Source organism: Chionomys nivalis, chromosome 24, assembly GCF_950005125.1.
Source record: "Chionomys nivalis chromosome 24, mChiNiv1.1, whole genome shotgun sequence".
NCBI classification, from domain to species: Eukaryota; Metazoa; Chordata; class Mammalia; order Rodentia; family Cricetidae; genus Chionomys; species Chionomys nivalis.
This window is the reverse complement of record NC_080109.1, coordinates 3,975,809-4,003,504: the sequence shown is the minus strand read 5'-3', so window position 1 is coordinate 4,003,504 and position 27,696 is coordinate 3,975,809. Positions and strand designations below refer to the sequence as shown.

At 42.7% G+C, this 27,696-nt stretch overlaps 1 protein-coding gene across 2 annotated transcripts; it reads right to left on the bottom strand.

Moving 5' to 3' along the window:
- Positions 1–17,035: 17,035 nt before the first annotated feature.
- On the bottom strand, positions 17,036–25,848 carry Npy2r (neuropeptide Y receptor Y2). Of its 2 annotated transcripts, none has more exons than XM_057757089.1 (2): positions 25,553–25,848; positions 17,036–20,000 (listed from the first exon to the last, which is right to left on the bottom strand). In XM_057757089.1, exon 2 carries the CDS (start codon positions 19,951–19,953, stop codon positions 18,808–18,810), a length of 1,146 nt encoding a protein of 381 aa, XP_057613072.1. In that variant the 5' UTR covers positions 19,954–20,000; positions 25,553–25,848; the 3' UTR covers positions 17,036–18,807. The 2 variants fall into 2 exon arrangements, with proteins under 2 accessions (XP_057613072.1, XP_057613070.1); XM_057757087.1 differs by lacking the exon at positions 25,553–25,848 and adding an exon at positions 21,587–21,686.
- Positions 25,849–27,696: the final 1,848 nt, after the last annotated feature.

The following is a 27,696-nucleotide window of genomic DNA, read 5'->3' as shown; positions in this document are numbered from 1 at the left end:
CATCCTTAGCTGGCATTATACATAGTATAATAAAAAAAATACATGCAAGAACTCTGTGTTTACTACTTGGTACCTCATAAACCAGACATAGTGATGCCTGCCTATAATCACAGTTCTTGGGAGAATTAGACATTCCATGTCTTCTTAGAGGCCAGCCTGAGTTACATGAGACCCGGACACACAATCCCAACAACAACAAGAAATACCCAATAAAACTAAGCCATAAAACAACTTGTTCACTCAGAAGACTTAGTACGTATAAAATACAAAGTCTTGTGTGTGTTTTTAAATAGCTCAATATGTTTTTTATAGCTATCTCTTAAGAAAATCTCAACTCTATTCTAAATTCATTGATATTGCAGTTACATCAATTAAATGAATGAAGTGCTTGTAATATAAACCTAAGTGAACACCGGAGATTTCTGCTTCTTGAGATTTTCTAGAATTGCGTTCATGGTCAATTGCACACTTGCAATGCCAGTTCCCGGGACATAAATTCCAACTTTGGTTTCAATAAGCCTTCTTTCTTTTGTGTTCAGCTCAGCTTCTCGGATGCTACTATAACCTGACATGCACCTGCTTGCCCACACTTCCCTGAAGGTCTGGGGGAGCCTTGTGAATAAGAGTGTGACTTCAGCAATTAAAACAACACAAATCCTTAGACATCTCCATTCTTGATCTCTGTTTAAAAAAAGAAAACATGCAATTCTCCTTCATTATCCTTGCTGGCTTTTTCTCTATAACCTTCCATCTGCTCTTGCTCTTCTTCCATCTTTCACAGTTAATGTGTTTTTAATGTATGATAATCGATGTTTAATATATGCATATAAATACTAAAAAGGGTTGTACAATTAATCTTAGATTCCCTCTCTAAAACTTAGAGTGATTTTCCCCAAAGGATTTAATCAAACACCATTTTATTCATCTTCATAGCATAGATCTCTCTCTCTCTCTCTCTCTCTCTCTCTCTCTCTCTCGTGTTTGTATGCATGTATATATAAAACAAAAGATAAAGTAGCATTCCTAGTATTGTTTTACTTTTTATTTATATGCATATATATGCAGATATCTAATATTCTTTTCAAATTAGCCTCTACAGTCTGCAGAGGTTTGAATGAGAACGAGAAAGTTTAGCAGGTGTGGCATTGTTGGAGGAGGCGAGTCACTGGGATGGGCTTTGAGTTTTCCATGTCCCTTACCATTCCCCGTTCTCTCTCTCTCTCTCTCTCTCTCTCTCTCTCTCTCTCTCTGCTTTCTAATTGCGAAAGGGAATGCAAGTTCTCAGCAATTGCTAGGGTCTTCTACAGTGATAGGCTTCCATACAACTGTTTTGAAAGATCTTTAATGTTAGTTGTCCCTGTCCATACCCCTCCTCTACCCTGCCTCCCGTCCTCCATCCCACTGAACTTTCTGGATGTTTGTTGTCTAAAAGGAAGACACAAAGTTGTGTAGACAGGGAAAGGGAGATGGATTTGGGAGAAGTCAGCGGAGGGGTGAATAGGAACAAAATACAAATAACTAAAATTTAAAGCAATTTAAAAAATTTATTTTTTCAGAATGTGAGACTTTTTTTGTGAGAAATCAAAAACCTGAAGATGCCGTGTACAGAAAACTGGACATTGACTCTTATGTTTCCCTTAAATGAGTACGTGGGTACTCCAGTTTTTAATGATTGTAGAAAATAATATTGTACTAATATAGATTTAATTTTCTTGTGCATTGAGTTAAATTCTTATTAATTTTACTTATTTCCCTTTCATTTTCTACATAGGCATTTTTAATTTGTAGCAGTTACAATATTAAATATAAAAATGCCCCTTGCTAAGGGGCTAAACTACTGATCCCATAACTACAGAGATCTATTTTTAGTGCCTTAAAGTAAATTATTCAGCTATTTACACTCACCTAAAGTCATAAGGGGGCAGGGGCAGGAGCAGGATCCATAGAATAATACTATTTTGTGATGGGAAACTCTCTCCTATGTAGACATTTTATGTTCAAAATACATACATAAAGACACATACTCTAATCTCTGCACTTGGGAGGCAGGGGCAGGTGGATCTCTATTAGTTCAAGGCAAACCTGGTCTACATAGAGAGTTGCAGAACAGCAATGGCTACAAACTGAGACCCCCATCTCAAAAACTATAGATATATCCACACCATATTAGTTCAGATAATTTAAATCTGTAATTCATATCAGAACAAATAAGTATGTTCATGATTTTGCCTTTATAAATTATGAACAAGATCTTCAGGGTCAAATCATTGCATACTGAAACAAAGACTGATTGAACAGGGATATGAATACTTATACAAGTTAATGCATATCTTTGTATAACACATTATGGAAAGCATGTTAGTTCACAAAAGTCAACAGCTACATAATAATGCATTGCCTGACTGTAGTACAAGTATTCTAAATCTCTTTCCAACAAAGACATTAATGTTGTTTGCAGTCTTTTACTACACTGAACATCCTCCTTCATGTATATTTTCTGCTGTTAGATATTTTTTCATACAATAGACTCATAAAAGTGGGTTGATGGTAAATGCATAATGAACATTAACTGTGGGAACACACCCAAATCAGAAAGAAAGCCATTCAAAGTCTTCCAGAAATCTACCTGTAGTGGGTGGTAAGTTACCTGCCTATAAAGGTGGATAACATATCCTGTCTTCCAACAACACCGGTTCATCTTCACAATTGTGAACTTTATTTCAAAGTTGGGTGCAGTGATGGGGATGGGCACCAATAGTGCTACCTTCTTTGTGCTCAGGAGGCTGAGACGGGAGGATCTTTGTGGCCGGGAGATAGAGACCAGCTGTGGCAACTACAAATTCCTGATTTAAAACACAAACATCCTTACAGAGAATGTAAATCTTTGTTTGGTTTCTTATGCTCATTAAGACCTTTGTGAGATTCATTTCTGCTGTTTCATGTAAGCAATGGTTACACTTGTCAGTTTCTCTGGGTTACTCCATTCTGTAACTACATGACAATCTATCTACTAGACTACAGATGCCTACCAAAGTTTGATCCCGATTTTCAGCTGCTATGATTGTGCAGAGATGAATACCTCCTTGCGTGCTTTATAAGCATGGCATTCTTTGGTCATGTATCTAGAAAGGAAACTACTTGGTAACAGGGCAGGGTCACTCATGTGTATCAGACCCTGACAAGCAGCTTTTAAATGAAAAAGTTGCTTTCGACATTAATTTTTGAGATAATATAAAAACTTAGCAACTATTTGGGGGGCTAACTTGTAGTGAGAGAGAAAACTAGAATGTATTCAACATTTTACTTCATTGTGAGAACCAAAGAACTTCTTAAAGAAAAATATCTGTGTTGTAATAGTCTACTAAACTACTTAACTGAAAAGGGTGAGTTTAAAAATCAATAGATAATTTGGAGTCTTAGAAAGGTTTACATAAATCACAATGAGAGGTTGCTTTGCCCTTATTTAGGCAAATAAGAGAAGCTATATTCATCTCAGATTTCCTTTTCCTTTTCTTTAACTTGAAACAGTCACATGATAGAAAGGACATAGCAAGGGAGAGTCAATAAAAAAAAAATCAAGTTGCAGGCTTATTACCATGTCCCTGAATGAGCCAGTTAAGATACATAGCTTATCTAGACTTTTTATTTTCATATGGACATAAATACAAGTTCCCTGCTTGTTTACTATGGCTGCTGAAGATCTCAAATAGACATCGTTTGAAAAAGATGCTTAAAATGTTATGTGAGACATGATCTTAACCACCTTCTCCACGTATTGTCTGCTTCTTCTTTTGGACATGTCACCAGTTCCTTTCTAGTTTAATTTCTAGTAAAAGATGAGTACAGAGAGTGATGAAATAAAATTGCATCCTTTGCAGGAGAATGAACAAAGTTGCAGAAAGTCGTGTGAAGCAAAGTGAGCCATACTCAAAGACAAGAGACGTGACTCCTCTCTCATCTGAAGATCTAGATTTTTTTAAGACAAGAAAATTCAGGGAAACTTTTTTTTTTCTTTTTTAATTAAAATTTCCAACTGCTCCCCGTTTCCCATTTCCCTCCCCCTCCTCCCACATATTGCCCCCTCCCCCCGCTCCCCTCCCCCTATCCCCACTCCTCTTCTCCTCCCCCTAGTCCACTCCCCCTCCCTCTCGATACTGAAGAGCAGTCCAAATTCCCTGCTCTACAGGAAGACCAAGGTCCTCCCACTTCTATCTAGGTCCAGGAAGGTGAGCATCCAAACAGGCTACGCTCCCACAAAGCCAGTTCATGTATTAGGATCGAAACCTAGTGCCATTGTCCTTGGCTTCTCATCAGCCTTCATTGTCCGCCTTGTTCAGAGAGTCCAGTTTTAACCCATGCTTATTCAGTCCCAGTCCAGCTGGCCTTGGAGAGCTCCCAATAGATCAGTTCCACTGTCACTGTGGGTGGGTGCACGCCTCGTGGTCCTGATTTCCTTGCTCATGTTCTCCCTCCTTCTGCTCCTCATTTGGACCTTAAGAGCTCAGACGGTTGATCCAAATTGGGTCTCTGTCTCTCTCTCGATCCATCGCCAGATGAAAGTTCCTGTGCCATTCTCCTTGGCCTCTCGTCAGCTCTCATTGTCCACCACATTCAGAGAGTCCGGTTTTGTCCCATGTTTTTTTCAGTAGCAGTCCAGCTGGCCTTGGTGAGCTCCCAATAGATCGGCCCCCCTGTCTCAGTGGTTGGGTGCACCTCAGGGAAACTTTTGAAAGACTCACAGAAAAGGGAATGAGGGAGATGAATATTGAATAAATATGTTAAAGTAAATTTTGTGAGTTTATTAAAATGTAATAAAACCCACCGTTTTTACTACTAATATGTTATAATCCTTTTTTTAAAGAAGGTAAATATCAAAGAAAAATGAATATTGTTAGGGCATCCATGATCCATAAATTAAACGGTATGTAAATGTAACCTCAGTCATTACACCAATGTCCATTCCCATGAAAATGTATAAGCCAGTATTAAAATTTGGGTGAAAATGCAAAGACCTAAGATAAACATTTGAAAATCTTTGAAATATTTAAGATAGAACAAGTTTGGGGGATGAGTACCTAATTATCAGATGCACAGTAATCAAGAGAGAACGACATTGGCATAGCAGATCGTAAATTATCAGATACACAGTAATCAAGAGAGAACGACATTGGCGTAGCAAATCGGTGAACCAGTCTAGAAAATTTCTTAATCAATAGAGTCAGTTGATTTCTAATAAAGATGCCAGGAAACTTGTTATCAATGACAAGAAAGTTGCATTCAAATACAGAAAGTAAATAAGTACAGGTATCAATTGAGATGAGTCAGAGATAGACATGTAAAAGCTTGAACTATGAACTGCGAAAACCAGCTGTTTTCTGCCTTGGAGTAGGCAATGATTTCTTATAAATAACATAATACTTTTTTAATATCAGAATAAAAAATGATAAAGGAGACTTCAACAAAACCAAATAAAAAATACTTCGTTACCTCCTTAATACATTACACACTCATATACTCAATACACATGTTTACATGCATTTATATCCAGATTTTAAAAGGACCTATAGCAACTCTTAAGAAATATAACTGACAATACAAGACCAATTTAAACCTAGGCAAGCAGATAGCCATTTGTGGGAAACACATGAATTATGGATAAGCACTTCAGAAGTGATTGTTTGTCACTGGGGAAATGCAAATCAGAAGCAAGAGGAGAATTCCATAACAATGTTAAAATCCAAACCCGCTGACAGCAGGCGCGAGCTGGATCTCACATGTATCAGTGGGAAAGTCATAATTTGGGAAATGTTTTAGACATTATACACGTATTACAAAATGTGCCTCGTGCTTACCCTATAACTTAGCAATTTAACTGCTAGGCATTCCACAATGGTCATGAAAATATATGTCCAGAAAAGACTTGGGAAATGTTTATAATCAATTTCATCCTAGTGCTTCTGGAAGAAAGATGGCCAAATGCCTGCTTTTGTTCTTCTTACTTCTTGCTTCTTTCCTCAACTTGCAACTTTGGTATCAGATGTCTTCAAGCCTGTTCATGCATAGAGAAGGAAAATTGTCCCCCAGGAACTTCCAGATTCATGCCCCCAGACATGAGACATCCAAACACCAAGAGAAGACATTCTACACCTGGAGAAGGAACCAGTCTTGACAAATAGGGAAGTTCATGGGAACTGGTTCACCAATCCATAGGGAGCAGAAATGGGAGGCTTGCCAGAGATAAAGTCTGGGAAAGAGTGGACTCCAATTTGTGGTTCCTTCTCCTCCAAGGTGTTTTACTGCTTGCTAATCTTATGTTTGCTTTGGCCTGAATTCCTCTCTGGCCTTAATTTTTTTTTTTAAGAGAGAGAAGAGTTAACCTAAATCCTAGATGGTAACAATAATAACCCTAACTTGTAGTACCCTTATATCTACCAAGAGCAAAATGTGATAAATATGCTATTCTCATACAGTTGAATGGGACCCAGCAATTAAAATAATAAAAGAAACTTTTATACTAGAATCAACAACTTGGATGAGTCTCCAAATGTAAAGAACAACAGTGAAAAAACAAGCTTATCATTCCATATGACCCTGTATGCATTTCTCTGTAGGTTTCACTTTAACAGAAAGATAAGGGAAAGCGATTCAATTCTGAGTCTGGGGTGACTGCAGTTTCAGCCACGCTGCAGAATCTGGAAGAACCTTCCAGTGAATATGTCTTCATTGGACCTCTGCAATCTTGTGGAGCTGACATTCCCTTTCCTGCATTCCTTCCTTTCCATGCCTCCCTTCATACAGAAAACAAGAGCTCTCTTGAAAGACCTTTCTCACACACTTCCTTCCACATTTGAAAGAAGAGCAGGAGCCAATTATCAGGGAAATTAGTCATAGGAGATCAATAGACTCATTATGCAATCATTAAAATAATGATGTTCTAGTTATAAATATCAATAATGACTTTGAAATGCTCTCTTGTGGAGAGTTCTGAGAGCTTTAGGGTGGTGTTAACTACAAAGTGTGAGCACAGTTGTCACTGACCCTGCATGGAGAGATCTCCATGTGAGTCGAGAAAGCTGTGCCTGGCCTTAGATGTCCAGGCTCAAGCAGCCATTACCCAAATCCTGTCCTTTCCCTTCACCTCTTTCTGGTACAAACCAATTCATACCCAGATTCAGAGCCTCATCTTCCATGCCCTCTTTGAGCCTGCTGCCTTGGCCTTAGTTGTCTGAGCTCTCCACTTAAGCTTGAGGTTTCACCTGGTACGTATTCACCCTCTAGGTCTCCACCAGAGGGAATGGTTATTTGTTTAAGCCATGTGAGTCCAGCATAACTCTGCTTTAGTCATAATAAGCTTTAGGAATACACCTATGGTGTATACAATAGCACTTGGGAGGTTGAAGCAAGAGGGCTTGGAGTTAAAGGCATCCTTGGCTAGACAGAAAATTTCAAGTTTGCTTTGACTGACTGAGATCCTTTCAAAAACACAAACCACAGTAAAAGCAAAGAAAAACCAAAAGAATCACTTATAGACAAAGTGTATTTGAAGAGAATGCTAATTCACTGGTGCCAATCTACAAAAATACCAGACTAGTTTGCACTGTTGTTTTGATTTTTTGACACAGACTCCTACCCCACATAGGCCAAGCTGACCCCAAACTTGAAACAATTTCTGCCTCCTGAATGCTGAAATTACAGGCTTGCACCACAACTCCTACTTAAGCTTTTGGCATTTATACAGAGAAAAAAAATGTATTTGTCACAACCGTACAGATTGAAACAGCCGAAATCAAAATACCAACAGGCCTTATTCTCGAGAGGGTTGACCTGTGAATAGAAAACAGCAAGTTGTTGCTACCTTCTCACGGGGGGACAAACTCCGTGAGGATCATTAGATCCTCATATGGAGGATGTAGAAGGATGGTAGAGCCAAATGTTAACTGTGGCATGAAGCCTCTTTCACAGTTGAAATCCTCATGGCCTAGTCACCTTCTTATGTTGTCATATAGTCGATTAAATTTCAACACCTGAAGCTTGGTGGGAAGACATTTAACGACAGCAGGTGGTAACAAACAACTGCCAACAATACTCCAGTTAGTAAGACTGCTTAAAGAACAGGCTGATGCTTTACGTAGAAATATTTTCCTTCATACTTATTATGTGGATTGGTTTTGGTCAACCCAAACCTAAACATATCAGGGAAGAAAGAAATTCTTAAATGAGAAAATGCCACCCTAAGATAGGTCTGTAAGCAAGCCTGAGGGGGAATTGTCTGGATTAAAGACTGTCATGGGAGGCTTCATCCCACAGGGGACCATGCCACACCTGGGCAGGTGGTTCCCAGTTGCATAGGAAAGTAAGCTGAGCTAGCAGGCCATGAGTAGCAAGCCAAATATGTAAGCAGGCACCTGCCAGGGTCTCTGTCTCAGTCCTTGCCTCCAGGGTCCTGCCTTGAGTTCCTGCCCTGACTTCCCAGGATAATGAACTGCAAGTTGTAAAGTGGAATAAAGTCTTTCCTTCTGGACTTTCCTTCAGGCCTGGTATCTTATCACAGAAATAGAAAGCTAACTCAGACACTAGTCTTGTTTCCTAAAGACGCGTGCTGAAAAGGTGACTCTCAGAGGTACATCTTTTAAAAAAATGTGTGTGAGACAAATACACTTAGGGTTGTAGTTTTTTATACTTGCAATATAATCACAACCATAACTTACCCTCATTAGGGTCTTCATAGGTATCCATGCATCTTGCATTTTGCAAAGCAAAACACTGGAAAGTAAACATAAAATTCTTACCTTAGTGGCAACCCAATTTGCTTGTGCCTATGGAGCTTCTGAGGTTGGAGGCAAACGTGTATCATCATCTATACATTTGTGAGACTTTCTGTGCCTTTGACAAAAAAAGATTGAGGTGATTGTTTAAACAGGGTTGTCATTGCAGGGATGAAGTTTTTATTTCTAATAAATTATGTTTTCTGGAACAAATGGCAGAAACAACCATTGAGTGGCAAACCTCTCTTTCTATTCTGATGAGTTTAAAATTATGTGATGAGTTTAAAATTATTCATCCACAGCTTGCTGCTCCATCTCCACATGTGGTCATGTCCCTTAGCATCCAAATTCCACTGCAGATTGCTTTGATTGATGATCTGATTCCATTTTAATATGCATCTTGCATTAAACAGTCATAAATATGTCTTTTGTTTCTACCTCTGACTGCATTAGAAACAGGAGAATGGCTTCCTTAAACTGAAGATCAGAAATGACTGAATAGTAGATGCTCCCCCCAGATCAGATATGACCTCAGAATGAAGTCACAGCTTATTCTGACCTAATAAATATGAGTCATGTCTATCTAGAAGCTTTATAACTAGCTGTCACCTTTAATTACCAACTGGCTGGTTGAATAGAATATACTCACCAGAAGTATTTTAAACTCTACATATTTAAATTATTTTGCTCATATTCCAAAGTACAGGCTCTTCTCTCCACATTCCCCCCCACGCACAGCCTAGGGACAGTTCCTTCTGCAGGGACAATGGTGGAGGTAGGCATGCCATTTGGAAAGGACTTATTCCTATCTCTAGATGCTTAGTGCTCCGTGTGCAGACACTTTGTGGCATTGCGTGACAGAACATGCTATGGAATATGCACACATATGTACATATCTAATTTCTTATCTTTAGATCATTTATATTACTTTCTATGATAAATCAAAAAGTAAAGACATGTCACTAGTACATTGTACTTATGTAGTTTTGTGAAGATGACAGAGTACTTCTTTATTTTAATGACATAGCACACTTTTCACGAGAAGCTATGTGCTGCTAAGCAAATGATTTGATGAAGTGTTGAAATTTGCCAATGTTTTAATTACAAAGGAGTAGACTCTGGAGTGGGCCTTTTCCAGTTCTGTTCAGCTGCATAGTCTAATACTGACAAGAAAAAAAAGTTGGAATTACAGATAACAGTACCAATTGTCTTAATCTTCCGGCTCCAATAAGATGAACTTCTCTGACTCCCCAAGGACTTATGGATTCTGGATAGTCCAGCAATTTTCACTTGTAATTCCCCAAATCAATCTCTGTCCATGCTTTGCTTAATACAGTCACCACCTTTGTATACATTGTGTGATTTTTCTTGAAGGGATGTAGGAAATCACCTACACAACTCAGGGCACTAACAACGACTCCACCTAATTCTAGCTAGGGAACCAGCTACATTATTGGGGCTGCTCACAGGAGTACGAATGAAGACAGATACTGACTTAGCATGGATGAGATAAAGGACTTGTATCACTAAAACCCCTGCACCAGCACGGGTGAGTGCTCTGACAACTGCATCCCAGAGTTCTCGGCAGCTCAGCCAGTAGAATGATCTTCTCTCTTCAGCAACTGTTATTTTATAGTGTATTGATCGCCCGTTTGTCAACTTAACCCAAGCTAGAGCTATCTGGTAAAAGAAATATCAATTAAAAAATGTCTCTATCATCAGATTGTCTATGGGTAAGTCTGTAGGCATTTTCTTGATCAGGGATTGGTTTGGAAGGGCCCAGTCCTGGTCCGCTGGGGCCAATCATCCTGTGTGGTATAAGAAAACAGGCTAAGCAAGACATGTAGAATAAGCCTGTGGACAGCATTATTCTAGATCATCTGCCTCCAGTTTCATGCTTGAGTTCTCGGCCAACCTTCCCTTCATGATGGGAATGAGGAATAAGATGACAAGTTGTTTTGGTCATAGTCTTTATCATAGTAAAAGAAACCAAACTAAGATATTTATAAAAACATAAGGAAGGAGGTTGTGAACCTTCTACATTTCAGGAACTTTCTGAGTACTGTAAGTTTTATTTGCTTCCTGGGCCTCACATGTTTTAATTATTTCCTGAGTCTGATAAGCCTCCCCCCAGGCAGGAGAGCTTCATAGGAAACATCTATACAACACTCAGCCCTTCCTTCAGTATTTGAATGTTTTTACACTAGGGCTTATGACCCTGCCTAATCACTGACCTTTTGTTTGGATAAGAGTACCAGAAGTGAGTTACCAACTCTAGAGTGAGCCTTAAGTCCCATCAGAAAGCAGTTAGCTGCACCACAACAGGGGGCCACCCTTTCGCTGGTAGCTATCACTTCCCTGGCATGCTGTTTATCTATTACACAGCATATATAACTTGTCAGATTTTTCAGCGTCAATTATCCCCCATCAGCAGGAATAGTGTCTTTCAGGACCATAAAGACACTCCATCAGGTAGAAATCCTCAAGCTCAGCCCTAACACAATTTCTCTGCACTACACCGCAGTAATAAAGCTCACCATTTGTCTTTGGTGTGCAGCCAACGTCAGGGTCAAGAACCTTATGATTTCTGGAATCTCAGGAGCCTCCCAGCTGACCACTCAAGGGGAGGTTTCTCACCTATGGCCACAGGATTTTTATTCCATAGCCTTACAGTTTCTATGAGTGCCTTTCCCCACTCATATACTCAGACAGAATCTTTCAACCATGCTCTTTTATTTCCTTTTTTGGTCATTCATACTCTCAACTGTGGTGTGTAGGGTTCTCCCAGACACTTTAGCAAATCTATAGGACACTCAGAGGTTAGCATTACGTAATGAAACATTTTAGCACAGAGAGCAGGATCTCTGATGGCATCCGTCACACATCCCAAATAATTGCCACTGGATTTGGGTGGCTAGGGGGATTCTAATAAGGAAATGTTTGCAAGGTTTGATATTGTATGAAAAGATCTCTTATCAATCACTTCAGAAGAAAAGCAATAATGTGAGGCTGGAGATACGGCTCAGTGGGTAAAACGCTTGCTGCCCCTATAGAGGACCCAGGTTTCGTTTTTAACATCCACGTGATTATTGACAGCCATCTGTAACTCCAATTCCAGGGAACCCAGACCTTCTTTTGGCCTTCATGAGCATTGTACATGCATGTGATAAATGTACATTCATGCTTGCAAATACTCATGCACATAAAATAATAATCTATTAAGAAAAGAAAAGCAGTATTTATAGATGTAGCGATGACTCAGGCAGCAAAGGACAAGCATGATGACCCACGTTCCATAAATCCATATAAAAAACAAAAAGCTGGATATGGAAGCTTGTGCTTTTAATACCAGAGCTGAGGAGGCAGACACCAGAGGATTCCTAAGGTGTGCTGGTTTTCCAGCCTACCCCATTTGCTAAGCTGCAGATCCCAACGAAAGACTGTCTCCAAAGGAAAGTAGATGACTCCTGAAGAAAGACACCTAAGTTGACTGTCATCCACCTGCATGCACACACATGACATGCACACACACATACATAGCTGAACACACACATACATGTACCACCCTCCTCCCACACACACAAAAGAGGAGCAATGTTGGGTTTCAACTGCACTATTGAGAAAAGCTACCCTAGCCAGTCCCATGTGTGAGTCATTTAGCCTTCTCATGCGGGGCTACAGCTGCTGTCTCAAAACCACTGGGTCTCTTCCCAGTCAATTGTCCCATCAGAGTTTGTTGGTGATGCCTGTCCTGTCTCAGATCCAAGCACTATCCCATAGCCTACTGTGTTCTCCTCTGGAACCAGATAGACCTAACACACTCTAGGCCAGCACTGTGGTCCCTGAGATTGCATCAGCCAAACATGGCCATATTGGCAAACAATCTCCATCTACAGCTGACCTTCTGAGATAGGATAAAGGTGTGTACTGCATACTTTAGGGGAATAACTACTTAGCTCTAGAGTAAAGTTTATCGATGTCATTTGTATTTTTGTTCTGGTTAGGTTTTGGTTTTTTTGAGAAAGGGTTTCTCTGAAGCTTTGGTGTCTGTCCTGGAACTAGTTCTTATAGACCACACTGGCCTCGAAGTCACAGAGATCCACCTGCCTCTGCCTCCCAAGTGCTGGGATTAAAGGCATGCACCACCAGCACCCGGCTCACTTATATTCTTAATCATTTGTGTCTTCTATAAACTGATTGGGCTTAAAGCCTTTTGGAATTTCAGTAGTACAACATTTAGCTTCCTGTCCTCCCATGCTCCACCTACTTAGTATGTCCAGATTGGCACAAATTGTGTCACATTTTCCTTCCAGGGACTTGGACAGATCTCTTTTCTGCTTCATCTTCTCCTCATCCCATCCCAGCTTATGAACATCCCATTATGGGACTCAGAAGAGCCATTTAATGTCCCACATCAGACTAGAGGTCCATTAATTGATGGACCCGAATTAATTTCTTTCTTCATTCTCCTGTGTGCACAGTCCAGTGAGCTGGCCACCAACTATTGCCTCTTCTGTGCTCAGGTCCCTCAGGGATACATGTCCTTCCTCTGCTGTCTGTTGGTCACTGATATTAACGGGGCTCTCATTCAGTGACAGTCAAGGGCCTCTAATAGCTCATGTGAACTGGTTTATATGACTGTAAGAGATGACAAGCCAACAACTCCATCTTATCCTTCAGTGTTTCCATTTCTCTGCCAAATCAGACTCTAGTATTGCAGATAGCACCTGCATGTCCTTTTTCCTATTACACCTTTTGTTTGTCTTATGTCCATAGGACAGGCCTTACAGTAGCAGACATAGCATGTTTACATTACAATCCCTTACTGATTACCTTAATGCTAGCAGAGACTTCTGGCCTTCCTCTCCGGTATCTCCAGCGGCTCTGCTGACCTTTATTTTCCGTAGTTACAGTATTTACAATGACTTCTCTAGACTGCTGAATCATGACTGTCATATTGTATTGAATCTTCCAATTTCCCATGATGTTGAAGTTTCAAACAGGTTTGCCTGAGCTATAAACAAAATCTGTGCAAGATGATTTTTTTCTAAATATGTCAATATTGATATATGATGACTTGAAAAATTATAGCACTTGCCTATCACAAGAAATGCACCTGCCTTAATGCACAGTTAAAACATCAACTTATCAATTAAATAAGACAAACAACAAACCCTGATGCTGTCCCATATTAGGAAACAGAATTCTTAGACTCCTGGATAGGAAGTCTAACCCCTGCTTTCCTAGACAGACTGTAACCAAACAAGCTAAGTTATGTTTTATTATTTCATGGATGTAGCTTTGAATATTGGCTTGAATATTTACTCCAAAAATTTAACTTCAAGCAGGATTCAGTGGGAGACACATGTAACCCAGCAGGTAAGAGGTTAAGGCAAGAGGCTCAGGAGTGCAGTGTCATCTTTAGCTCCTTAGTAAATTCAAGGCCTCCTTGGCTACAGGAAAGAAATTTTGTCTCAAACAAATACCAAAGCACTCCAGTTTACTTGATGAATCTGATTAATATTTATTGAATATCAATTTGATGACAGCAACTACAAGTACAGCAATTCCACATGATTAAGACGTTACCTGTCCTGTCTTTGGGTCCTTAAGACTGAGCAGCCGGATGAAAACTGAATTTGCATGGGGTAAAACAAATAGATGTCATCAGATTCTGCAAATGTGAATCTTGATTGTCTGCTTGATGAGATGGAGAGATGCCTGGGAGGTCAGCAAAGCACTTCCTAAGTGTGTCTGTGAGGGCGTGTTCAGAGAAGATCAACTAAAGGGAGATTTGTGTTGAACGTGAGCAGCACCAGCCAACAGGCCAGAGGCTCAGATGAAACAAAAATGGAAGAAGAGAAAGCTAGCCAGTACACACAATATCCATGAGTTCATTTACAGCTGTTGCCATCACCCCAGGACTTCAGACTCCAGCTCCCTCAGCTGTCCGATGTGGTATTGTATCACTGACTCTCCAGAGAGCTGCTAAGCCTTCAGTCTCACATTGGGGCTGTTGATATGGGAAGTCCTTCTTTCTATGTGTTCCTTTTCTTAGTTAATGAAAAAATCTGTCTTGGCCAGTGGCTTAGCAGAATAGGGCAAGGCAGGAGCTCCAAGCAGATAAAGGAGGAGAGGGGAGGTGGAGTCAAGGAGAAGCCATGGAGCCTACCACCAGAGTCAGAAGTGACAGAAGCTTGGTAGTAAGCCACAGCCACGTGGTGATACACAGATTAATAGAAATGGGTTAATTTAAAATATAACAGTTAGCCAGAAATACACTTAAGCTATTGGCCAAACAGTATTACAAAAAATATAGTTTCTCTGTGGTTATTTCAGCTCTGGACAGCCCAGAAATGAACAACAACAGACTAACTGTTGATTCCTACAACCAGTCCCCATCTCAGAGATTTCAGTTTCTTACCCTGAGCAGCTTCTGGCTTCCCTTGATCTCCACTCTGCAGATGATTATCATAAGACTGTCTAGCCTCAGGTCATGGAAAGCAATCTAATAAATCCCCTATCACAATCATATAAGGATTCCACTGGTTCTGTTCCTATAGAGAATCTTAATCTGGATGTCAAAACAGTCTTTCAAGTCATTGAAATTACTTTCAATAAGATATAAAACTCCTAAAGTAAATTTATGAGGTTTCAATTGAAGACTTTTCATCAGAAGAATGACTTAATAAAATATGAGTTAAAAAAAAAGCAACTGCCTTGGCTACTGGTAAATACACAATATTGGATTGTATGAGAAATGACAAGATATAGAGAACACAAATAGGAAGTTACTATTTCAGCACGATTAATAAAAACTCAGAGATAGAAATTGGGGTTCCACCTGAAAGTCAGAAAATCAAAAGAGCCAGGCACTGGATCTTACCTCTCAGTCTGAAATGGCTATTCCTCCAGGCGTCTCAGAATGACTGTGTCTGAGAGCTATCTCCTCCTGTCTTAACTATCTCTCTAGTTCTGGGGTCAAAGGCCTGCGTCACTACCAACCCGGTGTCAATGGCAAACAAGCATGGTCGCTGGGATTAAAGGTGTGTGTCACCACTGCCTCGTCTGTAATGCTGATCAGTGTGGCTGTTTTACTCTTCGAACTTCTGAAATAACACTGCGTACTTTATTAACCTAGATAAGAGATAAAGTAAGACGTAATGCAGGTCTTGAAAACAGCCACGGCAGGTATGATGAGGACTGAGAAGGTGAAGAAGCAGGAGTCATAGTAAATGCAGGAATTGACAGCACGGAGCTAGACTAGAGGAATGTTGGGGCTGACTCTGAAGAGTGAGGTCTTAGGAAGAGGTGTTCAGTAGATTGGTGGCAAGCTAGTTGTGGGATCTGGATGTTTGCACTTACCTGGCAGGTTCTTTTTGGGACGCACTGACTAGGTGTCTGTGGATGGGACCAATGCAAGCTCCTTTCAATAGTCAATGGGAAGGGAGGCTTGAGGTTCAAGAGAAAGATCTGGCCTGAAAATGTAAAGTGAAACAATCTCATTGGGCAGCACTCACCGACACTCTCGCGGGTGCTCACTCACCTACACTCTCGCGGGTGCTCACTCACGGACACTCTTGTGGGGTGCTCACTCACAGACACTCTCGCGGGTGCTCACTCACGGACACTCTTGTGGGGTGCTTACTCACCTACACTCTCGCGGGTGCTCACTCACGGACACTCTTGTGGGGTGCTCACTCACCTACACTCTCGCGGGTGCTCACTCACGGACACTCTTGCGGGGTGCTCACTCGCAGACACTCTCGCGGGTGCTCACTCATGGACACTCTTGCGGGGTGCTCACTCACCTACACTCTCGCGGGTGCTCACTCACAGACACTCTCGCGAGGGGGGCTCACTCACAGACACTCTTGCGGGGGCTCACTCACAGACACTCTCGTGGGGGCTCACTCACAGACACTCTTGCGGGGGCTCACTCACCGACACTCTCGCGGGTGCTCACTCACGGACACTCTCGAGGGTGCTCACTCACAGACACTCTCGCGGGTGCTCACTCACCTACACTCTCGCGGGGGCTCACTCACAGACACTCACAGGGCAATCACACACAGGACACTCACCCACAGGACACGCACTCACAGGGCACTCACAGTGTGCTCACAGGTTAGCCAGGGACTTGATTTCAGCCAAAAAGTAGAAGAGCTACATAGAAAGTCTACACAATTTCCCGAATTCTTTTTATTTTAACATTAAAATCACTACATAAAAGATACTTTTTAAAAGATTTTAACATAGGAACTCAATCATAAATATGTCAATTGAATCATCAGGTGGATTCCAGCGATTTACTGTCACAAGAGGAGTCAAAGTAACACAGGGTTTGTACAGGGTACAAATTCTGCAAGGGGCATAAAAACTCCACAAAGCATTTTCACATCGTATTTCTGCAGAGGACAGGGCAGAGTTCAACAGACAAAGCCCGTTTTAGAGTTACGTGACACACTTCAGAAGGCAGTGCGTGTCATTGACTTCTCCGTCTGCCTTAGACATATTTTTCCTTCTGTTTGTCCCTTTTTAGTATTCTAAAAGTACAGTTCATTTCCAAACCAAGCCTTTATTTCTACCCTGAAAGGAATCTGATAACAGCCATAGTCTGAATTTTAAATATATACATAACATTTATATCATAACTAAGTATAAGACTATGTTGAATATTTCTAAAATATAAGGAATATTCTCGCAAATGCTGTCATATTTACAAAAATACGCCTACCTTGAAACTAGCATCCAGGCAAGTGCGACTAGTTAACATCTCATTTTCTGGTTTTTCCTATGTGAACAAAATAGAGTCTTAATCATCTTTGGTTGGGTACTACTGAAATAAAAGTTAAATTTATAAAATCATTAAATGAAAACTTCTGATGTTTCACTGTTCATAGATAGATACACTTCTATTTTGTATACATATTTATGTTACCCCAAAATACATTCATATTGAAAATAGAAAACTTATGTGAAAATTTGTTTAAAGCCAAACATTTGCAAAGTGGAAGGAACTCAGTTTTTTGAGATTTCTTGCCAAATGGGTCAACTTTAATGAAATTGTATTCACTTAGCACAGACAGGTCTGTTGAAGATGCGCACTCCAAAGCACATAATCCGGCAGTGTCTGTAAAAATATTAGAGCTGTCTGTGTGTGGAGAGGAATTGCTTACAACTAAACTCAAATTGTTTCAAAAATCATTTCCCAGTCGGATTTAATTTTTAGTGAAACCTTTGCTCCCCTGCAGGAATGGTAAACAGGAGCTGTGCAGGCTAAAGGACTTAGCAACCGGCAAGGAGCAAAAGGACTGGGTTGCAGGTCTGCTATCTGAACAGTAGCTACATAAAACAAGAGATCAAACAACGGTTTACATTTCTTTTAAATCTAATAACTTTAGATTTTGATCCTGAATTAAAAAAAAAATCTTTCAACACTTGTACATTTGATTTTAATAACAGTTAATTGCTCTCTGAGTATATAAGGATTTTCCCATCGTTGCCAAAATATTAATCGCATAGCAAATTTGCTCATTCGCTGGAAGTTACCTTGAAGTCATCCTGGTAGTTACGAGCCTTGTTCGCCTATACCAGTTCTCATTTGGGTTTCTTCTTTGGAAGGACAATAAAACCGAAACACCGTAGCAGAGAGCCTATGGCTCCCCACGGAAATCTGAGTTTCTTCAGCAGCTTCTCACCAAGTGATGAGGGAACAGTGCAGTCCACAGCATCCCCAGCGCAGACCCGCCTGTGCTCCAGGATTAACACCTACCTCTCTTTTCAGCCAGACTGGCACCAAGTCCTTGCTTAGGTTTCCTTTACTCCGGAAAAACAGCCGAAAGCGTTTCCCTACCACCTAAGCGGCGGTCATCAAACCGTTTTCACCTCAGCTCTGCCGGCCAGGTTTCCAGGAACGAGACTGCCCATGCTTTTTAGTCAGTACTATGGGAGGTCGGCATGCACTGGTCAGAAAACCTTCCCTGTAGCCAGATCGGCAGCTCTGGTCACAATGCTTCCATGCGCTTCAGTGCCTGTCTCCTTAGACATTGGTAGCCTCTGAAAAAGAGTCAGTGGGGCCGTTGTTCTTTTTGACTTGCAGGTTCTTTTTAGCCTTGAAGGTCATAGACACCTCCGAGTGGATGGCATCCAGCCTCTGCTCACACCGGAAGGCGGAGAGGAACGCCTTTCTGTAGTTGCTGTTCATCCAGCCGTAGAGAAGAGGGTTGGCGAAGGTGGAGCACATGGCGATAATGTGGAACACCGTGAAGATGAGTTTGTACTCCTTCAGGTCCAGGACGTGGCTGTCAATGTCCACAGCAAGTTGGAAGGCGTGGAGCGGCAGCCAGCTGACGGCAAACACCACAACCACACACACCAGCATTTTGGTTGTTTTGTGCCTTCGCTGATGGTAATGGTCGCTTGCAGCTCCCGGGCTGACATGATTCTTCAGCTTACTCCAGATACGGGCGTAGGAGAAAGATATGATGCCCAGAGGCAGAACATACAGGATCAGTAAGGTGGAAAGACTGTAGACGGTGCCGTAGATACTCTTCTCCTCCCCGGGCCACTTCTCAGTACAGGCCACAATCTCAAAGTCGGGAATGATCTCAATCAGTGAGTACTCCCGGAAGATGGCCAGGGGACTCGCCAGCAGGGCGCTGATGCCCCAGGCCAGACCAATAATCAGGAAGCTGATTCGCTTGGAGATCTTGCTCTCCAGATGGTACACAATGCAGCGGTGGCGGTCGAGGGCAATGACTGTCAAAGTTATCGTGGACACTTGCACTGCCAGACCCTGAGCGTAGGGCACCACGTGGCAGAGGACTGGCCCCATTCTCCACTCCCCCATTAGGGTATAGGTCAGAGTGAACGGCAGGCAAAGGGTATTCACCAAAAGATCTGCCACAGCCAGATTGGCGATGAAAAAGTTGGTCACCGTGCGCATCGTCTTGAATTTGATCACCACGTGGATGACCAAGGAGTTGCCAATTACGCCCAGCAAGATGATGGAGCAATAGGCCAATATGAGGACCACCTGGACCTCGACCAGCTTGGTGCTGTCTATGAGCTCCGGCTGGGGATCTGGGGACAGCTCACCTCTAGGAGTGGTGTGCCCTGGCCCATAGGGCTCCACCTTGGCTTCTACGGTCTGGTTCTCCTCTGCCTCTGCACCTATGGGGCCCATCTTCAGCACCACTTCCGTTTCTCTTGGCCTCCAAATCACACAAGACTCTACAATAAAAACAAGGAAGGAAAGCATGAGTGAGACAGGCAGCCATCCTAGAGGCCGAGCTCCTCCAGAAAACTGTGGTCTGACGCTAACACTGCAGACCATGAAACAGCTCGATAAAGCAAGCCCTCTACATGAGTCGGTTCACAACCGTGGATTGGTGGAACTAGGTCTTAAATCATTACGGTCATGGTAAGAACGTATTTTTCTATAGGAGGAAACCAATTCCACAAGGAACGAAAGCAAACAGATTCCATTTTCATGCAAAATGGATGCAATAAAATTTATCAATTTTACAATTGCTATGAAGTCAACAAATTAACGCAAAGGAAAGTCTCACCGCCTTAGCTGTTTGAAACTGACAAGTATACACCAGTACACAGGATAGAAAAGGGACAAAAGATTTCCCTGTGCTGAGTGCCTGAACTTTGGGAAAATAAAATGAGGCGAAATGAGTGGACTCCTACATAGCCACCTTTTCCTTCACGTGTGCGTATGTGCCTGCCCCTCATATATGTGTGGGGATGGGGGAAAGTGATACTTGTAACCTTCTTCTTCTCTGCCCCTTGGGTAAGAAGCCATCCAGGTATTGTTTCTCTGGTGCCATCCATGTTTTCTGAGAAAGGACTTCTTACCGGCCTGGAATTTGCCAAATAGACTCGTCCTTCTGACCAAAGAGACTTGCAGGTCCGACTTCTTCCCCTCCCCAGTACTAGCATTATGAAAAGCACAGTGTGTTTGGGTTTTGTTTGTTGTTTTGTTTTGTTTTGTTTTCTGGGCCACCTGCTGTTTAAAATGGAATTCTGTGCAGATCTGTTGTTTGGTTTCAGGGTCTGAAAGTAACTCTCCACACAACATAGAGCAGCATCCTACAAAAGTACTGCATCAAAAATGCACCCAAGTCTGGGCCCTGACACTTCTACGTAGAGAAGTTTGGGGTGCCATTCTTTTCCTCCTACACTACACCCCAGAATTCCCCTGCTTGTGTGATCTGCTGCATTTAATACATTAATTAATTAAACCTTAAGGGTTAAAACTGAGATAAGAATTCCAGGTTTCCTTGTCTCCTTAAGCCCACCCCCCTCATGCTTTAAAGACGCCCCCATCTGGTCTCTACCTCTCTCTCCCACACATCCGCTATCACCATGTCTACCTCACCGGTTTTGTTTGGTCCAGTTTCTAACTGTAATTATCCTTATAGCCATGCATCTTATTTCTAATTTTCCTTCTATTTTTCTGGTTGCTTTCATTCATTGATTCATGAACTTAACAGGTAAAATCATGCCCAATTCACCATGCTGACTCTGACATTTACTGGGACATGCATTCAACAAGCCCTTGCAAACCCGTATCCTGATGGAGAATCCCGCTGGGTGTTAAGACAGAGGGTAATACTTCCACTTGATTGCTTAAAATAACACATCTGGTTTTACTACAAATTCATTGTTAAGTGTATAAAAACACTCAGATTCAATACCTCAGTGGTAATACTTTTGAATATATACACAATCACAAAAGGCCTCTGCTATTAACTCCGAAGACCTTTTACTAATTTTTTTTTATTAATCTTAATAGCATAATCTCCTACCATTGGTAGATGAATCCTGTTTACTGAGCTCACAAACAATGTTGGTTGGCCCTGTGTGTTTCCACTCCTCTTCCCATCTTCTCTGCCTTTGTCTCGTTCTGTAAGACTGAATGGCAAATTATCAGGATTCTGGATGGGTTGAACCAGTGGGAGGAACTCATGGGTAATTAAAGCAGGAGGCATGAGCAGAGCTGGCTCAGTGAATCAAGAGCTTGCCACGCAAGTTTGGAGATACGAAGAGAGCCCATTAGAGCTGGCTGCTTAATGCACATCTCTAGTGCCAGCTCTTCTTCAAGGTGGGAGATGGAGACAAGAGAATTCCCAGAAGCTCGTGGGTCAGGAATCCTGGTGGATGTAGTTGTGAACAAGAGACCCTGCCTCAAAAGGAGTCAAGGTGGAAAGTGAGGACCTTCACCTATGCACATACAAACACACACACACACATACATACATACATACATATAATACATCCAATACATACACATCATCCACACACACCCTACACACATACATACCCTACACACACACCACACCTGCACTCACTCACACTTATACATACGAACATACATACACACACATAATACGTACCTTACACTCATCATATAAACACACCCTACACATATCTGTCATATGCACACATAAGTAGTTTTAAAAAGAAAACTGCATGAATAAAAAGTAGGAGGGAGGAAGGCACAGACCCTTGCTCCTTACTCCCTCTGTGTTCTGGGTAGCTCCTCAGCAGCTCTTCTACAGCCCTGGTTTCCACACTAGGACCCAGTGAGACTGTTTCCTGTGGGGGCCTGTTTCTTGGGTCTTGCTCACACTGTCTCTTCTCTGTGTCCCTTCGGTTTAAGGCAGTAGAAGGCACTGTTCTTGCAATCCCCAGACAGACCTAACTTTCAGTGTTCATCTCCCAACACTTACATAACCAAATCTCTGCAGATTCTTCTCTTCTACATCCCCGGATGAATTTTTTTCTTTGTTTGTTTCATGATCAGCTCAAAGCACGCTTTAATTTGTTCTCCCATTAAAATAAGGCTCAGCTCCTTAGTATGACATTCAAGGCTGGATGGTGTCATTGCAGAGGCACTGTCCTGAGCTCTCTGGACATCCCAATAGACATCTGCTGCTCTCTCATACTGAATGGCTACCAAATCTAGAACACGCGGGCTTCCCCTGCCTCTCTGCCCTCCCTGTGGTGAATCTGGTTAGCCAAAAGGCTCATTCTCCTGCCCACAACACAGACCACACCGTGACTGCTACAGTTGGTCCAACCTAGGACAGCAATGTCTTTGAAGACAAAACCTGAAACTTCATGATCTGTGGTTTAATCTTGAGGTGCACCACCTAGTACATTAAAGACACTCAGTAATTGGACAAAACCAATATAAATATAAAAAAAGAATACAATTTTACTAATAACTAGTACCACCTGCTTAATACAAAATACAGTTTCAATTCCGTTCTTTACTGAACATAAAGACACAGGATTTATTCTGGGTCACAGAAGCCTCATATGTGGCTTCTTGTTCTTAATCGGGTACTTGCTTCTGTAAGAAGTCTGACCTAAGACCCTCTTAATTCAGTTCTTGATTACAACCTTTTAAATGGCCTGTCGGTATAATCCACTTAGCAACTTTTCCCAAGTGCTTATATCTATTTCTCTCTTCCCCTACTACTACTACCACACACACAAACACCTCTCTCTCTCTCTCTCTCTCTCTCTCTCTCTCTCTCTCTCTCTCTCTCTCTCTCTCACACACACGTCCTCATTAGCTCCTATGTTACTGGAAGCTTTCTGTGTACTTGTGTTCGCTATACTGGTGCTTTCTACATAGGTCAATATACATTTCAAACAGAACATTCCAAGGATAGCAGACCCACTATTAATTCTGGAAACACGGCATTGAAATCCTGGCCTGTTTGATAGACTGTACCGTTTCCCTCGGACTAAGAGCCCTGACTCTGTAGAGGGCAGAGACCCAGACCCCACATATCAACAGGAGGTGAGCTGTACTCCAAGAGTTGCAGTTCGACGCTCGTACAGGTGGGACTGAGTGTAAGCACCAGCTTTAAAGGCACCGGCAAGAAGAGCATATTGGATTTATTGGCTATTTCCTTCTTTTCAGCCCTATTTTCTTCACTTCTAAGTCCCTTTATTTATAGCTCCTCTGCAGGAATGGCTATCGATCGACACGCTATTAGCATGTGGACACTATGAGCTGTGCTTAGGCACAGTACTCGCCTTGGGCTGGGAGAAGTGCTACCTGAACACAGAATCTATCATTCACAACGGCGCTTCTGGAAAAGTAGAAGAGAAAAGAGCGCAAGAGGATACCACCACGTGCGATGCTCCTGCCTCCAGCTAGAAGCAGACAGCGGAAGAGCCTTTCCTTGAAATAAGACAAAATGAAGCATTCAGGTTATTCAAGACACTCTAAACTATGAATAGTGCTGTCTTCTTGAACAGGTGCACCCGAAGCCAATTCCTTAGAAGAGGAGATGATATATTTTCTTCTTCTGAGGCTCAAGGTGCTATAATGAGTCGGAGAACTAACTACTCATGCTTTGACTACATGTTGAAATCTGTGGGTTTGCAAGTTATTTCTGCAACAGAATCACTCCAGGTGCGCAAAAGCTTAGCATCCTAACATGCACCTCTTCCAGGGATGTTTTCCCAGGGAAGAACCCAAAACACTATGCTACACACCTGCTAGCCCTTCTGTGAGGGGAAATGGGACTTCAACCACGCTACATGCACGGGCTGACTCATCGTATGAACGTCTGAAGGCTTCTCTTCCTGTGTCTGTTCTTCCTTTCTATGACAGCAGGGCTGTCTCCTGCTCCCCCCCCCCCCCCCCCGGCATCGTAATGACTGGTCCCGACTAAGAAAGGTATTTAAATGTTCGTGTCACCCCCTGCCACAGCACCATAGGTTTCTCCTAATGGCTGATCCCATCTAATGGAAATGAATGGAAGTCTAATTAAATGTCTCCTTTTGAACAGGTTTGGAAAACCCAACATGACCTTGCCCTTTAGAAGGTGCTTGATTTTTTTTTTCTTAAAGAGGTAGCAGAATCCTATCTTACTGACTCAGACCGTAGTGTTTGATCAAGGAACATCCAAGAACCTTCAGTATAAAAGAAAAAATTCTAGCAAAAGAAGAAAACAAGAGTGGTCCTAACGCCACTAGAATCCGTGTTCCGCCTAAACTCGGAGAGGGCTGAAAGGCTCCTTAGAAGCACTATGCCCCATTCCCTGGACAGGACCCCTTCGTGATCTCAGAAGAACTGGAGTTTGAACTTACTGCGTCGTCCCTTGCGGTTAAGCTGAGCTGAGGAAGGAGGAAGCCAGCAGTGTGCAGCCAACCGGTTGATAGCCCTGGGAGGCTCCCAAAGCAGGTCCGGTTCTGTGTGGGACAGCGTGAGCAGGCAAGCAGGAACAGGAGCGGCCGGCTGAGTGAGCCACTACAATGCTGTAGCTGCCGGACTTACCCCTGGACCTCTGTTGCCACTCAATCTGGGACCCCGCACTGCGAGGTACAGAGCCCGAGGTAGAAGGGGGCGGGGAGAGAAGAGGGTGGGAGATGGAGGTGGAGGCGAACCCTACCCTGAAAGGAAAGGACACAGGTACCGGGGTTGCGGAGCGATGGCCTTGCAGGGGGGAGTGAGCCCGATAAGTTTTCGTGGCCAGGGACGCGGGGAGAAGGTCCGCCCCCCCCCCCCCCCCCCCGTAGCCCGCGCGCATCTTTACCCTACCCTAGGCAGCACAGCTCCCCATCGCACGTGGCCACCACTCCCAGCCGCAGCTACCCTCACTCCACTTAGGAGTTCATCAAATCTGCAGAGGAAAGTCAGCGGCAGGAGGGAGCCCCGCTGCAAGGAGGGAGCTGCGGTCCCCGCTCCTGAACAAGGGACAGACAAATAAGCTTGCGGGAGTCAATCTGGAGAGACGCTCAGCACCTACCTCCACACCCCGGGAAATCCAACTCTGGGCTGCGAGTTTCGCGGTGTAGGAGGGAAGGCAGAGAGCTGGTCCCTCGCAGGAGATGGATCCCAAGGACAAACAGCCAGCACGCCCGGCCAGAGCGGGCGCAGGAGCTGCGGTAAATGGGGGTCGTGGAACCGTAAACCAAGTCCAGAGCCTGGTGGCCCGGGAGCAGCAAGCCCTTAACAGGTGTTGATGGAATCGTGCGGATTCTGTCTCCGAGGTCGACCGCCAAAAGCTGTCTCTCAGAAGGGAAGCAGAGGATGGCAGAGGGTCTTCAATAAAACAGTCTTTCTTTGTCCAGTTAGTTGATTGCAAAATTCTTCGCCCTTGGATCTTTCACCAGGAGCGCAGAGTGCGAGTCCTTGGGAAGGTTCCTCTGATCTGGAGCCTGCCCAAACTCCCGCGTAGGAGTAAAACATGACATACCGGACTTCCAGTCACCAATGCTGGGAGGGCTAGGAAAGGGTTGCTTCAACTTCACCCCGCAAAACTCTTTATTCAAAGGCTGTCCTTCCGGAGGCTTGCTGCAGGTCTCTTTTCTTCATCAATTTTAAAGGGGGCAGTAGAGCCTTAAAGTGATGAAGCATGCACTGGAAGCCAGGATTGCCTTAAGCCCCCGTTCCCAGCCTTGCACCAGTCACCTCAGCGCATTAATTTTTTTTTTTAAATTTCTAAAATGAGGATGGTCGTACTAGTTCTCGGTATTTTTTCTTAACCAGGAAAAAAGATGATTTGGTTTCTCTAAAAATGAACAGCTTTACCTAGCTATTTGTAAAAGGTAATAAATACTCCCCCACGTATTCATTACTCCTTTCATGTGGAATGGGTTTTTGACCCCTGAAAGTCACACACCCTAATCCTACTTCATTCATAAGACACGTAATTAATCTGAAATCAGTCCAGTTCACACGACATCACGATAGAGAAGCTATAGATAAGACATTGTTCTTGGGGCTTGTCGATTACCCATACACAAAAGTAAGGTCTGAAAGTGGGCATGATATTTACAAGCTCCGCTTAAAGACTTTTTGTATTTTTTGACTTAGGAAAACACCTCCTGCTCACACCTAGGTTTTAATTGAACAGAATTCTTTTTTTTTTTTTTTTTTTTTTTTTTTAAATTTTTCGAGACAAGGTTTCTCCGTAGGTTTTGGTTCCTGTCCTGGAACTAGCTCTTGTAGACCAGGCTGGCCTCGAACTCACAGAGATCCGCCTGCCTCTGCCTCCCGAGTGCTGGGATTAAAGGCGTGCGCCACCACCGCCTGGCATAATTTAGCAGATTTCGTGTCTGAACCTGGTGCGAGTGTTCTGCGGCTGAACAACAGCTTCACACTTTCTCTGTCGTTTTTGTTGTTGTTTGTTTGTTTGTTTGTTTTGTTTGAAGACGCTGTCTTGCTAAATTTCACAGGCTGTCTCAATCTTCTCTCTACAATCCAGGCCGGCCTTGAATCTGTTTAGCCTCCTAAGGAGCTGGATTGCATGTGGTGCCTTCGGGGCCAGCTGTCTGAGTTTTTGAATATTGAGAAGGTGAAGAATGAACTTTGTGAGTCTAACAAGTTAAACTTTTGAAGAGCAACACAGGTTTAGACAATAACCATAGAAGCAAATACCCAAGGAAGCTGACGAGCAGCATTACTGCAGGTAATTGTTTTTAACCCGTTTCTCTGGCAGCGATTGCACAAAGCACTCTCCTCACTCAAATCATCGGCTTTCGGGGGTTTTGAAGCAATGTATATGAACACTGAGCTCACGCGTGGATATCTTAAAAGATTCGCAAGGTTGTACACACGCTGATCAGCAACTCCACTGATAACAACTCCATGACTCACATCTTTCTATAAAATATAGAAATGGATGAGAAGCTGACCCATGATGGGAAAAACACTTCACAGAGCAGCACATTATCAACATAGTTGTGCCAACTCGTGACACTGCACACTCAGGCTCTAAGTAAAGGCCTGTAAGGCATATGTGTTATGGGCCACAGGAACAAAGAACCATGCTGAGTAAATGCCACACACCTGTGGAGTGGTAACTAGCCATTAGGCCAGATGGAAGCAGGACAAGATTAGCAGATCTAATTTCTCTTTTGTCCATTAGTTTTGTTCTTGGGTAATTCC

Excerpts from the sequence above, each read along its gene's own strand:
- Npy2r (XM_057757089.1), bottom strand. The coding sequence starts at position 19,953 with ATGGGCCCCATAGGTGCAGAGGCAGAGGAGAACCAGACCGTAGAAGCC.